Here is a 16,904-nt window from a genome sequence, read left to right as displayed (position 1 = left end):
ATGATGCGATTAGACATGAGTTAGGAAGCATGGATTGGGAGCAATTGTTCCATGGTAAAGGCACTATAGACATGTGGAGACTGTTTAAGGAACAGTTGTTGTGAGTGATGAATAAATATGTCCCTCTGAGACAGGCAAGAAGGGGTAAGACAAAGGAACCTTGGATGACGAGAGCGGTGGAACTTACATAAGGTGGAGGAAGCTAGGGTCAAGCTCAGCTCTAGAGGATTACAGGCAGGTGAGGAAGGAGCTCAAAAATGGTCTGAGGAGAGCCAGGAGGGGGCACGAGAAAGGCTTGGCAGAACGGATTAGGGAGAACACAAAGGCATTTTACACTTATGTGAGGAATAAGAGAATGGTCAAAGAAAGAGTAGGGCCGATCAGGGATAGCATAGGGAATTTGTGTGTGGAGTCTGAGGAGGTAGGGGAAGCCCTAAATGAATTTTTTTGCTTCTGTCTTTACAAAAGAAACGAACTTTGTAGTGAATGAAACCTTTGAAGAGCAGGTGTGCATGCTGGAATGGAAAGAGATAGAGGAAGCTGATGTGCTGAAAATTTTGTCAAACATTAAGATTGACAAGTTGCCAGGCCCAGACCAGATTTGTCCTCGGCTGCTTTGGTAAACGAGAAATGTGATTGCTTCGCCACTTGCGAAGATCTTTTCATCCTCGCTCTCTACTGGAGTCGTACCTGAGGACTGGAGGGAGGCAAATGTAGTTCCTCTCTTCAAGAAAGGATATAGGGAAATCCCCGGCAATTACAGACCAATCAGTCTCACGTCTGTCATCTGCAAGATGTTAGAAGGGATTCTGAGGGATAGGATTTATGACCATCTGGAAGAGCATGGCTTGATTAAATGCAGTCAACACGGCTTTGTGAGGGGCAGGTCATGCCTCACAAATCTTATCGAGTTCTTTGAGGATGTGACTAGAAAAGTTGATGAGGGTCGAGCTGTGGATGTGGTGTATATGGACTTCAGCAAGGCATTTGATAAGGTTCCCCAAGGTAGGCTCATTCAGAAGGTCAGGAGGAATGGGATACAGGGGAACTTAGCTGTCTGGATACAGAATTGGCTGGCCAACAGAAGACAGCGAGTGGTAGTAGAAGGAAAATATTCTGCCTGGAAGTCAGTAATGAGCGGTGTTCCACAGGGCTCTGTCCTTGGGCCTCTACTGTTTGTAATTTTTATTAGTGACTTGGATGAGGGGATTGAAGGATGGGTCAGCAAGGTTGCAGATGACACAAAGGTTGGAGGTGTCGTTGACAGTATAGAGGGCTGTTGTAGGCTGCATTGGGACATTGACAGGATGCAGAGATGGGCTGAGAGGTGGCAGATGGAGTTCAACCTGGATAAATGCGAGGTGATGCATTTTGAAAGGTCGAATTTGAAAGCTGAGTACAGGATTAAGGATAGCATTCTTGGCAGCATGGAGGAACAGAGGAATCTTGGTGTGCAGGTACATAGATCCCTTAAAATAGCCACCCAAGTGGACAGGGTTGTTAAGAAAGCATATGGTGTTTTGGCTTTCATTAACAGGGGGATTGAGTTTAAGAGTCATGAGATCTTGTTGCAAATCTATAAAACTTTGGTTAGACTGCACTTGGAATACTGCGTCCAGTTCTGGTCGCCCTATTATAGGAAAGATGTGGATGCTTTGGAGTGGGTTCAGAGGAGGTTTACAAGGATGCTGCCTGGACTGGAGGGCTTATCTTATGAAGAGAGGTTGACTGAGCTCGGACTATTTTCATTGGAGAAAAGGAGGAGAAGAGGGAACCTAATTGAGGTATACAAGATAATGAGAGGCATACATAGAGTCGATAGCCAGAGACTATTTCCCACAGCAGAAATTGTTAACACGAGGGGTCATAGTTTTAAGCTGGTTGGAGGAAAGTATAGAGGGGATGTCAGAGGCGGGTTCTTTACACAGAGAGTTGTGAGAGCATGGAATGCGTTGTCAGCAGCAGTTGTGGAAGCAAGGTCATTGGGGACATTTAAGAGACAGCTGGACATGCATATGGTCACAGAAATTTGAGGGTGCATACATGAGGATCAATGGTCGGCACAACATCGTGGGCTGAAGGGCCTGTTCTGTGCTGTACTGTTCTATGTTCTATGTTCAAACTGGATAAACATTAAAATTGCTACTGGCAATGAAGGTCTCCACAAAGTACACATAGCAAGTCTTTCCAAACAAAATCTTAAGCATCTAGATGAATTATAGTCAACACCCGAAGATCAATTACAGATGAAAAATTCAACTCCCATATAAACCATCTGGAATTCACGTCTTTTAGCCAACAACTAACAGAAATCATTAACCGACTGATAATTAGATGCAGCAACAAGCAGCTTGATTGCCATTTTGTGACTGCCAAGCTGGTTGGCTGAATAGAGTTGAAAAATGTGGTGCTGGAAAAACACAGCATTCGAGGAGCAGGAGAATCGACGTTTCGGGCATAAGCCCTTCTTCAGGAATGAGGCTGGTGTGCCAGGCAGGCTGAGATAAAAGGTAAGGGGGAGTTAATTTGGGGGAGGGCCACTGGGAATACGATAGGTGGAAGGAGGTGAGGGTGAGTGTGATAGGCCAAAGAGGGGTGGGGGCGGAGAGGTCGGGAAGAAGATTGCAGGTCAAGAGGACGGTGCTGAATCCGGAGGTTCGGTCTGAGATAAGGTCGGGGGAGGGGAAATGAGGAAACTGGAAAAATCTACATTCATCCCTTGTGGTTGGAGGGTTCCTAGGGGGAAGATGAAGCGCTCTTCCTCCAGGCGTCATGTTGCCATGGTCTGGTGATGGAGGAGGCCAAGGACCTGCATGTCCTTGGCAGAGTGGGAGGGGGAGTTAAAGTGTTCAGCCACGGGACAGTTGGGTTGATTGGTCCGGGTGTCCCAGAGGTGTTCTCTGAAACGTTCCGCTAGTAGGCGGCCTGTCTCCCCAATGTAGAGGAGACCACATCGGGTGCAGTGGATACAGTAAAAGATGTGTGTGGAGGTGCAGGTGAATTTGTGACGAATATGGAAGTGTGGGCACAGGTTTTGCATTTCTTGCAGTTGCAGGGGAAGGCGCCGGGAGTGGAAGTTGGGTTGGTGGGGGGTGTGGACCTGACGAGGGAGTTGCAGAGGGAGTGGTCTCTCTGGAATGCTGATAGGGGTGGGGAGGGAAATATATCCCTGGAGGTGGGGTCTGTTTGGAGGTGGCGGAAACGACGAAGGATGATACGATGTATCCGGCGGTTGGTGGGGTGGAAGGTGAGGACCAGTGAGGTTCTGTCCTGGTGATTGGAGAGACGGGGTTCAAGGGCGGAGGTGCGGGAAGTGGAGGAGATACAGTGGAGAGCATCATTGACCACGTTGGAGGGGAAATTGTGGTCTTTGAAGAAGGAGGCCATTTGGGTTGTTCGGTAGTGGAATTGGTCCTCCTGGGAGCAGATGCGGAGGGTGAAGGAATTGGGAATATGGGATGGCATTTTTACAGGGGGCAGGGTGGGAGGAGGTGTAATCTAGGTGGCTGTGGGAGTCGGTCAGTTTGTAGTAAATGTCTGTGTTGAGTCGGTCACCCGAGATAGAAGTGGAGAGGTCTAGGAAGGGGAGGGAGAAGGCTGAGACGGTCCAAGTAAATTTGAGGTCGGGGTGGAAGGTGTTAGTAAAGTGGATGAACTGTTCAACCTCCTCGTGGGAGCACGAGGTAGCGCCAATACAATCATCGATGTTGGCTGAATAATCAGGTTTGTGACAGTATCTAACACAGCAGAAGCAATTCAAATGACATCTTGGGCCCACACAAAGTTGCTTGTTGCTGAATCATAGGAGCATTTTACAAACCAGACACAAGTATGATGCCATTCTTATGAGAAGGCAGAGTTTATGGGTCAAGTATCATTTGTTCACCACTGGAAAGACAGCCGGTGCAGGCAAACTTAGATATCAAGGTGGATGCTGCAGTCTTGTATATGGACCTAGAAATTGTCTGGCTTTCAATGCTACATGCAAAGCATGCAGCACTAACGCAAGCATGAAAGGCCAAAACCAGTGGTCCAATGTCATGGGAAGCCACAAACAGAGGCCAGGAAGACACTGCAATCCAATCAACCAAGCCTGTGTGCCAAACATTGTAAAATCAAGATCCACCAAATCTCTCGCCAAGAGATTAAGGTCAGATGATGAGGGAAACCAGAACAGCAATGTGCAAAAGTGAGTAGAATTCAACACTACGAGTATTAAGAAATGTCCCAATAAAACCCTTTGCCACCATGCAGATTACAGGGTGGCAGATGCTAAGTCAGCATAAACTAGGGTGGCTCGGTCACCCAGTGGTTAGCACTGCGGCCTCTGTGTCAGGGACCTGGGTTCGAATCCAATTTTGGGTGACTGTGCAAACTCCATTCTCCCAGTGTCTGTGTGGTGTGCTCTGGTTTCCTCTCACATCCCAAAGGTGTGCAGGTTAGATGGGTTGACCATGCTAAATTAGAGTCATAGAGGCATAGAGCTGTACAGCATGGAAACAGACCTTTCGGTCCAACTCTTTCATGCTAACCAGATATCCTAACTTAATCTAGTCCCTTTTGCCAGCATTTGGCCCATATCCCTCTAAGCCCTTCCTATTCATATACCCATCCAGATGCCTTTTAAATTTGGTAATTGTACCAGCCTCCACCACTTCCGCTGGCAGCTCATTCCATACACACACCACCCTCTGCATGAAAAAGTTGCCCCTTAGATCCCTTTTATTTCTTTCCTCCTCATCCTAAACCTAGCACTCTAGTTCTGGACTCACCCACCTCAGAGAAAAGACCTTGTCTGTTTATCCTATCCATGCCCCTCATGATTTTATAAACCTCTATAAGGTCACCCCTCAGCCTCCAATGCTCCAGGGAAAACAGCCCCAGCCTGTTCAGACTCTATCTGTAGCTCAAATCCTCCAACCTGGCAACATCCAAGTAAATCTTTTTCTGAACCCTTTCAAGTTTCACAACATCTTTCCGATAGGAAGGAGACCAGAATTGCACGCAATATTCCAAAAGTGGCCTAACCAATGTCCTGTACAGCTGTAACATGACTGCCCAATTCCTATACTCAATGCTCTGACCAATAAAGAAAAGCATACCAAAAGCCTTCTTCACTATCCTATCTACCTGTTACTCTACTTTCAAGGAACTATGAACCTGCACTCCAAGGTCTCTTTGTTCAACAATATGCCACCGGACCTTATCATTAAGTGTATAAGTCCTGCTCTGATTTGCTTTTCCAAAATTCAGCATTTCACATTTATCTAAATTAAACTCCATCTGCCGCTCCTCAGGCCATTGGCTCATCTGAGCATGATCCTGGTGTAATCTGAAGTAACCTTCTTTGCTGTCCACTACACCTCCAATTTTGGTGTCATCTGCAAACTGACCAACTATACCTCCTATGTTCACTTCCAAATCATTTATTTAAACGATGAAAAGTAGTGGACCCAGCACCAATCCTCGGGCACACCACTGGTCACAAGCCTCCAGTCTGAAAAACAACCCTCCACCATCACCTTCTCTCTTCTACCCTCGAGCCAGTTCTGTACCCAAAAGGCGAGCTCTCCCTTTATTCCATGAGATCTAACCTTGCTAACCAGCCTCCCGTGAAGAACTTTATCGAACGCTTTATCGAAGTCCATAGAGATCAAGTCCACCGCTCTGCCCTCATCAAACCTCTTTGTTACTTCTTCAAAAAACTCAATCAAGTTCGTGAGATATGATTTCCCACGCACAAAACCATGATGACTATCTCTAATCAGTCCCTATCCCTGGATTGTCCCATGGTGTTCAGGGATGCATACATTAGGTAAATTAGCCGTGGCAAATGCAGGATTATGGGGATAGGTTGGGGGACTGGATCTGGATTGGATGCTCTTCAGAGAGTCAGTGCAGATACAAAGGGCCAAATAGCCTCTTTCTACATTGTAGGGATTCTATGATTCTATAAACCAAATGCAAAATTGGACATTGGTCCAGGTGCAAATAGTGTTCCACTTTGTATACTGAAATGTGTATACCCACATAAGTAACAAATGAGGATCTAACCAAGCAAACTTAAACAGCTTAGAGATTCCATCCTTGGGATTCACTACACTCCAGTAGAATCATAGAATCCCCACAATGTGGAAGCAGGCAATTCGGCCCATTGAGTTCACACTGACCCTCCAAACAGCATCCCAGCCAGATGAACCAACATACACTATTCCTGTAATCCTGTATTTCTTCTGACCAGCCTACCTAGTCTGCACATCCCAGGTGACTATGGGCAATTTAGCGTGGCCAGCCCACCTAACCTGTGTCACTATAAAACTAACTCTCATCACCTCCAAATTGTGTACGTCACAGGTCTATTGATCATATCCCTTGCAGCACGCTGTCACTGGTCACCATCAATGGTGCTGTGACAACAACGATGAGAATCACAAATCACAAGAAGCACCATTGAAATCACTGCCTGTGATTATACTGGCAGAAGATCACCTAACGCTACAATACAGATCATTAGTTGAAAGTGATGAAGTCTATATCCATTATGAAACTGTAAACTTCATAGTGTAGAAACAAATCGAGTTTGCCAGTTGGCAAACAGGTGGATAAACCCTCCCAACCCCAGATATTGCTCATCGATACTCCCAAGTGTACATGATGCACTAAGCAAGAAACAGAGTAAAATGAAAAGGGGTGTCCAAGTACAGCCGATTACCCAACCTGAACATCAATCAGAAAGGACAGCATGCAACTGATAACACTTGAAGCCAGGAATAGTCAACACATGTCCAGAAGCTAGAATGCATCAAATATAAATGGCACAACAATGACAAAAGCCTAATCTACAATGCAACACAAAGTAACCTGAACCAGTATTCTGAAAATGTACATCGCCTCCAGCCGAGATCACTGTAACTAAAGCTGTATGGAAAAACAAACTGCCAATATGTTTCAGAGGCTTAAATTTATTGCTCTGTTTTAAAGTACATTAAGCAACATGAAGTAATTCAAACTAAAATGGAGCTCCTGAATTCTTAAAATGGAAAAAATACCTCAATACTTGAAGATGGTGTTGAAAATTAAGTTGTAACAAGAAGAAAACTGAACCTATAATTACAATTCCAGTGTAAGTAAAGTGGCAGGGTAAAATTCTAATCTACTGGATCACCCATCCCAGCTTGCAGTCCTCAGAGGATGCTTGGGAATCAGAATATTTGCAGTCTGTGCTGTCACACATTATCAGCTGGAATACTGAGGTCAGCTGTATCTCAGTTTTCAAATGAGGTGATATAGACTTCTGTGGGTTCTGAGACCCTCAAAGTTATTAAATAGTTGCCCAACCACAAGTGGCATAATTTGTCTATCTAGCTTTCATTTCAATGTTACCATGTAAAAAGAAATGCTCTATTTGCAATAGTTTTTTTTATTCTTGTAGTTGACACCATCTTTTAGAATGGCGACTGGGTTAACGAGAGGCTGCACAGACCTATGGTTCTGCCTCAGCTGCCGTACTGTGTACAGTTCTGCTCTCTGCATTACAGAAAGGCTGTGATTACACTGGAGGGAGTGTAGAGGAGATTCGCCACAATTTGCCTGGGATGGAGCATTTCAGCTACTGAGAGAGGCTGGGTAAGCTCACATTGTTTTCTTCAGAGCAGAGAAGGTTGAGGGTGGACCTGAGAGCAGTGTGGAAGATTGAGGGGCATGGACAGGGTGAATAGAAAGTTGCTGTTCCACTTCATCAAAGGGTCAACAAGAAGGGGTCATCATTTTAAAGTGAAAGGAAGGAGATTTAAGGAAAGTCTTTACCCTCCCAGACAGTGGATTCCAGACGTCCATTACCTTCTGGGTGAAGGTCGAGGTGGGAAATCTCACAAACTTTAAAAAGTAATTAGATGAACACTTGAATTGTGATGACATTCAAGATTATGAGCCAAGTGCAGGAAGTGGGACTTACGTAAGTAGTAAGCAGTACAGACTCGATAAGCCAAAGAGTCTCTTCTGTACTGATTGTATGATTCTTGAGATATGTACCAATACATGGAGAGAATTACCATACGCAGGCAAATATACATTTCTCTGTACCTAGTTTATCTGACAAACCAGAAGCAATCTGACACTTCTCCTCTTAAGTTTTGCAAATTGCAGCAACTGTATGAAGATATGCAAGTCTTTCTATTTGAATATATGAAGTAACCTTTCTACATTCACGGCAGTAGGAGACTTTAATGTAGTCACTTCTGCAGCATCCGTGAAAACTATTACACATGAAATTATAATCAGTTCAACCTCTCCAAACGTGATTTACAAATGCCAAAGATGTTAATCTGTAGGGTTTTTTCCCCTCCTAGTAACCAAATAATTTAAAATGAACATTCTATAGTGGTGCAGAAATGCAGAATGAAGTCTGGGACATACTGGGACACTTCTGCGATGTGCTTGTGACGCAGGGTAATCCAGAGATCATCATCCTCATCCAGAAGGACCTCCTTGACCCGATTTTCTCCAATTCCACTCGTTTCATACCTGAGGGGGAGAGAGAAATAAACAGATTAACATAAATAGAAAATCAGATCCAATTCAATGATTCCTCATTAACAACATTTAGGAACTGAAGTTGATCTACTTATTATTTACTCACCAAACCTTCCCATGTCTTTTCGCGCTACATGCAATGCCTAGTCAAAATGCTCAGGGAAATTCTCCACTTCCCTGTCCTGAAAATACACAGGCAACCGAAAGATAAATCACTGTGATGCGCAATAATTCTTGGGGTTTTGATTCACGCTCCCCATTTTCCAACACAGTGGCACTTTGGTGAGTGGGAACTCCATATGTAATGGATCATGATCCACACCCTCTCACTCCTGGAGGACAGCATATTGCTCTTGGAAAGTACAAGACCACCAACACAATATTTGTTTGGTCACTTACATGGTGGCTTGTGAAAAAACATGAACCACAAAACAACATTGGTTAGACTACTTTTTTTGGAATATTGTGTGCAATTCTGGTCTCCTTCCTATCAGAAGGATGTTGTGAAACCTGAAAGGGTTCACAAAAGATTTAAAAGGATGTTGCCAGGGTTGGGGAATATGAGCTACAGGGAGAGGCTGAATAGGATGGGAATGTTTTCCCTGGAGCTTTGAAGACTGAGGGTGACCTTATAGAGGTATATAAAATCATGAGGGGCATAGATAAGGTAAGTTATTTTCCCTGGGGTGGGGAGTCCAGAGCTAGAGGGAGTTATTTTCCCTGGGGTGGGGAGTCCAGAGCTAGAGGGAGTTATTTTCCCTGGGGTGGGGAGTCCAGAGCTAGAGGGAGTTATTTTCCCTGGGGTGGGGAGTCCAGAGCTAGAGGGAGTTATTTTCCCTGGGGTGGGGAGTCCAGAGCTAGAGGGAGTTATTTTCCCTGGGGTGGGGAGTCCAGAGCTAGAGGGTTAGGTTTAGGGTGAGAGGGAAAAAGGATCTAATGGGCAACTCTTTCACACAGAAGTCGGAGCGTGTATGGAATGAGTTGTCAGTAAAAGTGGTAGAGGCTGGTACATTTACAACATTTAAAAGGCTTCTGGATGGGTGTATGAATAGGAAGGGTTTAGAGTAATATAGGCCAAGTGCTGGCAAATGGGACTAGATTATATTAGGATACCTGGTCGGCATGGGCAAGTTGGATCAAGGGTCTGTTTCCGTTCTGTACATCTCAATGACTCTATGCTTCTATAACAGTGAGGTATTCTGCAGTTCACCAGCTGCAGTGGCAGTTTTTCATGGTTATCAGTAACCAGTTTTTTACGCTGCAAACAATGGTGAGATAAAGAGCAGCTGGAACAGTTTCATAACGTGGACAGACTATTTACTTTACAAACCTTTGGATGCCTCTGGTGCAAATGTGTGTTACATGGGCATTAGAATATCAAAAACATGGTGCAATGTTGTGTCAGATGTGATATTATGTAAATTAATTGTGCATCAAAGGAGATCCAGCATGTTTGCTTAGAAAGCATGAAAATGTTTGTGAAGTTTTTATTGTGCTTTTACAGCTGAACCTAGCACGCTAAACAGGATATTGAAGTAAATGAATTCAGGAAACTGTATAGTGTATTACATTAGGATTTTAAACCCAAGTTGGGATTGGAATGAAATTGCTTCTTCTTTGACTGTTTCCTTTTGCTTGTTAAAGTACTTACATAAGATGAGTTTGTGGGCTGTTGTGGCACAGTGGTAGTGTCCCTATCTCTGGGCCAGAGGGCCTGGGCCCATGCGCTACCTTGTGGCAGAATTCTGTCGGGGCTTGAATGACATGGCACACTGAGGGAAATGTGGCAGAATTGCAGAAGAAGTCCAGTGAGGCCTATCCTGGCATCGGGAGTAACTCAGTCCATCTTTTACATCATTCAGACCCCTGTACAGTTCCACTCACTCTAACAAAAGGTAGGTCATGATCCCAGACCTTCTGGCCCAGAGAGAGGGACATTACCACTGCACCATAACAGCTCACAGACTCGTTTTATCTCAGCACGATACGGTCACTGAGGCAAGATGCTTACTCAGGAGTACTGTGTTGTCTGGTAAGTGGGATATTGTTTGTTACTTACCTTGTCAATTGCACATCTCAACTCATCAATATGCGACTTCCCATCCAACCACTCACCACAAGCAAACAAGAATTTTTGATGTGGGGAGTCAGGGTGAGTTGCTGGTGGCTTCATGTTGCTCACCATACAACAGATTTCCAGGTCTTAACTAAATGTCTAGTCTGAGCAATGGTAACATTTCCAGGTTATATGGAAAACTAGAAAACAAGGAGTCACTCACTTGTATACATCATTTTCAACAGGCAGCAAGTCATACGTCATTGCCTGGAAGGTCAGTTCATGGAGAACAGGGGATACGGGGTCAAATCCACGGTCAATTATCAATAGCTGCGAGCGGGCTTTATCTGGTCCCTGAAATCAGAAACATCAATTCTACCAAGGAGTCACAAACCAGTTCATTCCATCTCACATAAACACTGATACAACCTGCAAAATAGATCTCGGAGCAGGAGTGCTTCTATTCAATATTCTTTGACATTTTATCATTTCTCATCCAACAAAAATACAGAGGGTTAATTAATTCTTTTAATCCAGCTCTTGGTTCACTCAGCTCCTTTACAGTAATTTGTACCATTCTCCAATTAAAAGTGAAGGCAATCGGCCAGGTTTCAGTGTATCCGCAATCCCAAATGTCAGACGTTGGGAGTATTACTGGATGGCTTCTCCATCTGCTTTCCACAGAGATTGGAGCTGGCCTACCCACCTAAAAGAGGGAAGCCAGATTGGAATCAAGTGTGTAAACAAGTCTCCTGCTGTTCTATATAGCGTGACCCCAGTAAGTAGCCACTCACGTAAATAGCCACAGAACCTCAGAGCTCGCTGTCCTGTTGCAGCTGCTAGGCAAGATGTCACACTCACTAGTTAATGCATGCATAGAAAAATCTGAAAGGTGTCATTTCAGCTGAGCCGTATTTACTGCTCATCTGTAATTATGCCATTAACAATCCCAATTATTAAATCCTACCAATTTTAAAAAGAATTACTAGTGTAACAAATAGCTACAATTTAATTTCTTAATAACTATTTAATGTCCTGTTTAATGGAGATGAAAACAAAAGATCTGTGCTCTATTGTACTACATGCCATATCACTGCTTTAATGTTTTATGCACTAACTTCAGTTCATTCATAAGCTTTTGACATTTCTTTCAAAACTAAACTCAATTTCTCAACTCTAAAAAGTTTCTTACTGTCAAAGTTGGTTTATCCAGCAGCCTTCCTGAGCTAGATCGACCGGTAGATACACTTTGGATCAAAGTATAGGAAACACAGGAAGTCGCTAACAGGTTCTTTGCGACAAATCCCACCTTTCAAATGGCAACCTTTGAGCTTCCACAACGAAAGTTGTTCTTGCTAAATAGGTTCAGGACAAGCAAGGCCCCTTTGTAGCCATCACCCATCACTGGGACCTCCGTACAAACCTTCTATGTATTCTAGAGAATCACAAACAATGCTGCACTTTCCAGAGACATGTCTCTGCTCCAGGCTAAATGACAGACTAATTACCTTAAACTCAGCAAATGAGAAGGTTATGACTTAGCTCCAGAGATTTGTATTATCTAAATGATTAAAATAACTTGTCTTTCAGTACAGCACACTGTTTACTGAATCGAAAAAATCTAAATTAAAAATATTGGCAAGACACGCAATCCTTTGACATAGAAATTCCATACATTTTTGAAAATAATTTATAGATTGAAAACTTTAAAATTTTGTTGAGGCAATCAGTTTTGCTGAGATTTGCTTTTCTCTTTGAAAGATTCTTCCACATCTGAAATGCTGCTCTTCCACTGGGGAGCAAAGCTTGCTATTTGCATCATTTGTAAATTACTACATTCATGTGGACTTGAGGGGGAGTGGGGATGAAGTTTGCAAGCTGGGATCAAACCTGCAGCAGCATTTATAATTCTTTAAAAGACTTGCTCTGGGACAGCACAGTGGCTCAGTGGTTAGCACTGCTGCCTCACAGCGCCAGGGAGCTGGGTTCAATTCCACCCTCGAGCGAACGTGCAAACTCCACACAAACATCTTTCCCTATGTCTGCATGGGTTTCCCTCTGGTTTCAACCCACAATCCAAGGATGTGTGGGTTAGGTGGACTGGCTATGCTCAATTGCCCATACTGTCCAGGAATGTGTCGGTTAGGTGAATTGACCATCAAAAATGCAGGGTTACAGGGATACGGTAAGGGGGATCTGGGTGGGCTGTTCTATAGAGGATGAGTGTGGACTTAATGGGCCAAATGGCCTGCTTCCACACTGCAAGGATTCTATGGTTTGTGCATTAGCAGAAAGCTCAGAGCAATCAGTACCACATTATTAATGCTCTTAACAAAAAATTAACACATTCAAAATGCAATTATGTAAATATTTGAAGGGTAACAGGTAACAGGGCAATGGGAAAGAGTAGGGAATTGAGATAATTGAATAGTTCTACCAGCTGAATGGTGTCCATCAATGCTGCATCTATCTGTAATTCTGGGGCACTCCTCAATAGGGAAAAACAAACATCCAGTGGAAAGAAGATGAATTCACATGAAAAAAAAATCAGTATGAAAACACTTTGTGTAATTTTATTAAGATGTTGTGTTGGGTTGCTAACTAAAGACCTAAAATAACACATCAATGCAGAGATGAGACATTTGTCCTCTGAAGAGAGGTTGAGCAGTTTAGGCCTATATTCTCTGGAGTTTAGAAGAATGAAGTATAAAAGGTGCTAAAGGGGATTGACACTGTAGACACTGTGGGGCAATCTGGAATGAGAAATCATAGCTTTAAGATAAAGGGTAGCAGATTAAAACATATATCAGGAGAAATTATTTCTCTCAAAGGGTCATTAATCTCTGGAATTCACTACCCCAGAATCCGATGAATGCTGGGGCAGTGAGTAAATTTAAAGAGTAATGGATTGAAGGGTTACGGAGAATGGGCAGAATGAAGGAATTGAAGCTGAGATGAGATCAGCCATGACTGTATCAAATCTTAGCGCAGGCTCAAGGTGCTGGATTGTCTACTCCTGCTCCTAGTTCTTATCTCCTGAATTTTACAGACTGGGCCATGCCATCTGAAGATATGCAAATTGAAATTTGCATCTGATTTTCTTTAGTGGATTTCTACTGAAGTATAAGCAGTTTTATTAAAGAAAATTAAACCATTCTCAAGTAAGTTTATATTTAAATATATAACTTTTTTTTCTGGCTGACTAGATTGGTAATTAGCAATCAATAATGGATTTATTCTGATATTGACGGAATCAGAACCAGGGGATTGTTAGGCCTCTTCTTTCCAATGGAAGATAAACATTATCACAATACATTGAACCCACTGGATGTGACAGCTCAACCAGTGAAACCGATCTCGCTCTACCCATCTTGTTCAGTGTGAAACACTTACTTCACCCATAGTTGGATCATCAGCTTTGTATGCATCAAGTTTATCTTGGACCAGCTGTGCGAGCATGGCATTTTCTTTATAATCCCTGGGAATGCAAGAGACAGCAAATTACTGGGAAAAGTACCAGCACAATTTTTAGGACTGACTGACTGACTTCTCCTGTATTAAGAATGACCCAACCATAGAACATCAAAGCAGCAGGACTGCAGGTGGAAAATTATGTCACAAACATTTCACTAAGCAGTAAACATTCTTAGTGACTGCGCCTCTCTTTTCTTCAAACATTGACACAAATTGTATTAGATATTATAAACATGTGCGTGTGAGACTTACAGAACCTCATACTACCAGAAGTGTAGATGTGTCAGTCAACTCATATATAAAATTAATGGACAAAACATTGTGCTGGGTACACTGGGCATCTCTGACTTGCATTCCGCTCACCCAAATCTCTGTGCCAACTTGTACAGACTCCCAGATGACTCACCAAAGGGTACATCCTGACTTTATACAATCATGTAAAATGTATGATCCTGAGCTGGCAGTCCATTTTTGGGTCTCTCCATTGATACCAATGAGAAAAGAAAATTGGGAAAGATATGAAATGAGCTACCAACTCCCCATCACACACAAGGCTGATAGTTACTTCACTGGGAGGTACCTCACTCACGGAATAAGATCCTGGCTGAATCTCGGATATGCACTGTTAATGGAACTCAGACAAAGTTACTCTGTTTTGTGACAAATGGCTCTGGTATCTGTGGAGAGGGAGATACAACTGAAACAGGAAGTTAACGCTGCACAGGAATGTCTTAGCCAGATATAGGAACACAGGGTTTTTTTTAAAAAAATAACATGAACAATCGATTTCTCCAGTTTCCTCATTTCCCCTCCCCCCACCTTGTCTCAGTCAAGTCCCTCGAACTCAGCACCGCCTTCCTAACCTGCAATCTTCTTCCTGACCTCTCCGCCCCCACCCCACTCCGGCCTATCACTCTCACCTTGACCTCCTTCCACCTATCGCATTCCCAATGCCCCTTCCCCAAGTCCCTCCTCCCTACCTTTTATCTTAGCCTGCTGGACACACTTTCCTCATTCCTGAAGAAGGGCTCATGCCCGAAACGTCGATTCTCCTGCTCCTTGGATGCTGCCTGACCTGCTGCGCTTTTCCAGCAACACATTTTCAGCTCTGATCTCCAGCATCTGCAGTCCTCACCTTCTCCCAGACTATTTTTATGCCAATCTGACAACATTATCATTTCACTAGTAGCAGGAAACTTAAATTATCTGCTTAATCTGAAGCTAGACATTTTTAGCTGGAACTCATCATTCTAATGCTAAGGTCATCATTAGTTTATGAAAATTTATTAAAATTACATTAATTCTTAAGAGCAATTGATGTCATTCCATTCCTTTTTACCGTTTTTTTCCCTCGAAAGGAAAAATAAAAAGCAATGTGGAATCCAAAGATTTATGTCCAATGTTAGCACATTGTATCGATCCAATGCTCTTCCTATTTTATTCTGTTATACATCAATTCTGAGCCCTCACAGTGACTGGAAAGCGAATTAGTTATCTGCACTCAGCACCTGGCCAATGTGAGTGAGTATGTACCTGAATGTCATGTACCTGTCTGTATCCCTGTGTAGGTCTGTGTATAAGTGGATTGCAGTGAGCCTTTTCACTAAATCGTACATCCATGATAGTGTTTGCCTCTTCTTAGACCTTCCTGCTGAGTGTGATAATGTTGCATGACATAAAATTATGATTCAATGTCAATACATCAGAGCAGATCTCACAGACTTTCAAATGAAGTATAGTCATGATCTTCATGTAACCAAGATATTTGGATCCATTCACAAGGATCTACACCTTTCATGTGATTAATTCATTCTTGTGACATGAATACACATGGACCAAGAGAATATCACATTGGCCACTACTTCTGCACTATGTGTCCAGTCTGACATTTCATGGGCTCTGCTGTATCGCAGATCCTGATGAAACTAACTGCATAAATACTCACTGATCTGAAAAGGTAATCAAAGTACAATTGCTCACCCACCTTTTTTTTATTCTAGCATGGCCAGCTGTCCTTCAACAATAGTCTGTCAACCCCTCCCTCCACTTCTCGTTCCATGAGAAATGTTACATCTGAGGAGAGTCCCGTTTCGGGTACAGTTTAGAGATCATTACATGACAGTGGTACTGCCGTCAATGTGGGAAGTGAAAACCTTCAAGGAGAAAGGAGAGCCCGAGTCCTTAAAAAAAAAGGTGCTCTCACCCCCTGTATCTGACAGCAGGATACTCTTTCAGTGTGGCACACAGGGTTGCAATCTGCTCCGCTAATCGTTCCATGAGGGGGTTTCGCAACTGTGTCTTGTGGGGGCTGTAAAAGCTCTGGAATGCATCTGGTACATCCAGCGAGTAAACCTGAAACGCAGAAAATAATTACTACAGTGCTCATTTATTCAGGACGAGTGCTCTAGTCTGCTCGATTATTAACTTGTTCATGAATGGTATTGCACAGGAGGTCTATAGGCATTAAACAGAGACAGAATTCAGTGCCCCTGTCTGCTGCTGATCACCCATCAACATGATAATCCGCAAAATGCCAGCTGAGTCAGAGCAAGTGCATTTAGAGGGCTGTCTGAATGCATTATTCATTCTAAACACACTGCAATCTATTCTAAATGCGAAATGACTTGACCTTAACAGATTTTTGTTACAATCTGACCATTTTATTTCCTGTACTATCTGTGTTTAATTATCTGAAGAATTACAGAGCCAACCTATCAGAATGTAAGCCATTGCAGGAAGAATGAAAAAAGACTGCAGTACCAGCTGTCTGTGATCATGTGACTAGTCTCCCAGTCAAACTGAAAGCACCTTCTGTTTGACAGATGGGCCTCCCAATCCTCGG

The 16,904-nt window shown here is 43.3% G+C and overlaps 1 protein-coding gene across 2 annotated transcripts in view; it reads right to left on the bottom strand.

Moving 5' to 3' along the window:
• Positions 1-16,904, bottom strand: part of stxbp1a (syntaxin binding protein 1a) — a 111,486-nt gene that overhangs the window by 21,363 nt on the left and 73,219 nt on the right. For both annotated transcript variants that reach the window (XM_072565550.1, XM_072565551.1), the window contains exons 7-10: positions 16,266-16,414; positions 13,982-14,066; positions 10,812-10,942; positions 8,416-8,523 (exon numbers count right to left, since the gene is read on the bottom strand). In XM_072565550.1, coding sequence (XP_072421651.1) covers positions 8,416-8,523; positions 10,812-10,942; positions 13,982-14,066; positions 16,266-16,414 — 473 coding nt within the window. The remainder of the gene's footprint in view (positions 1-8,415; positions 8,524-10,811; positions 10,943-13,981; positions 14,067-16,265; positions 16,415-16,904) is intronic.

The sequence above is a fragment of the Chiloscyllium punctatum genome, chromosome 49 (genome assembly GCF_047496795.1).
Source record: "Chiloscyllium punctatum isolate Juve2018m chromosome 49, sChiPun1.3, whole genome shotgun sequence".
Classification (NCBI taxonomy): Eukaryota; Metazoa; Chordata; class Chondrichthyes; order Orectolobiformes; family Hemiscylliidae; genus Chiloscyllium; species Chiloscyllium punctatum.
This window is presented reverse-complemented; position numbering and strand designations above follow the sequence as displayed.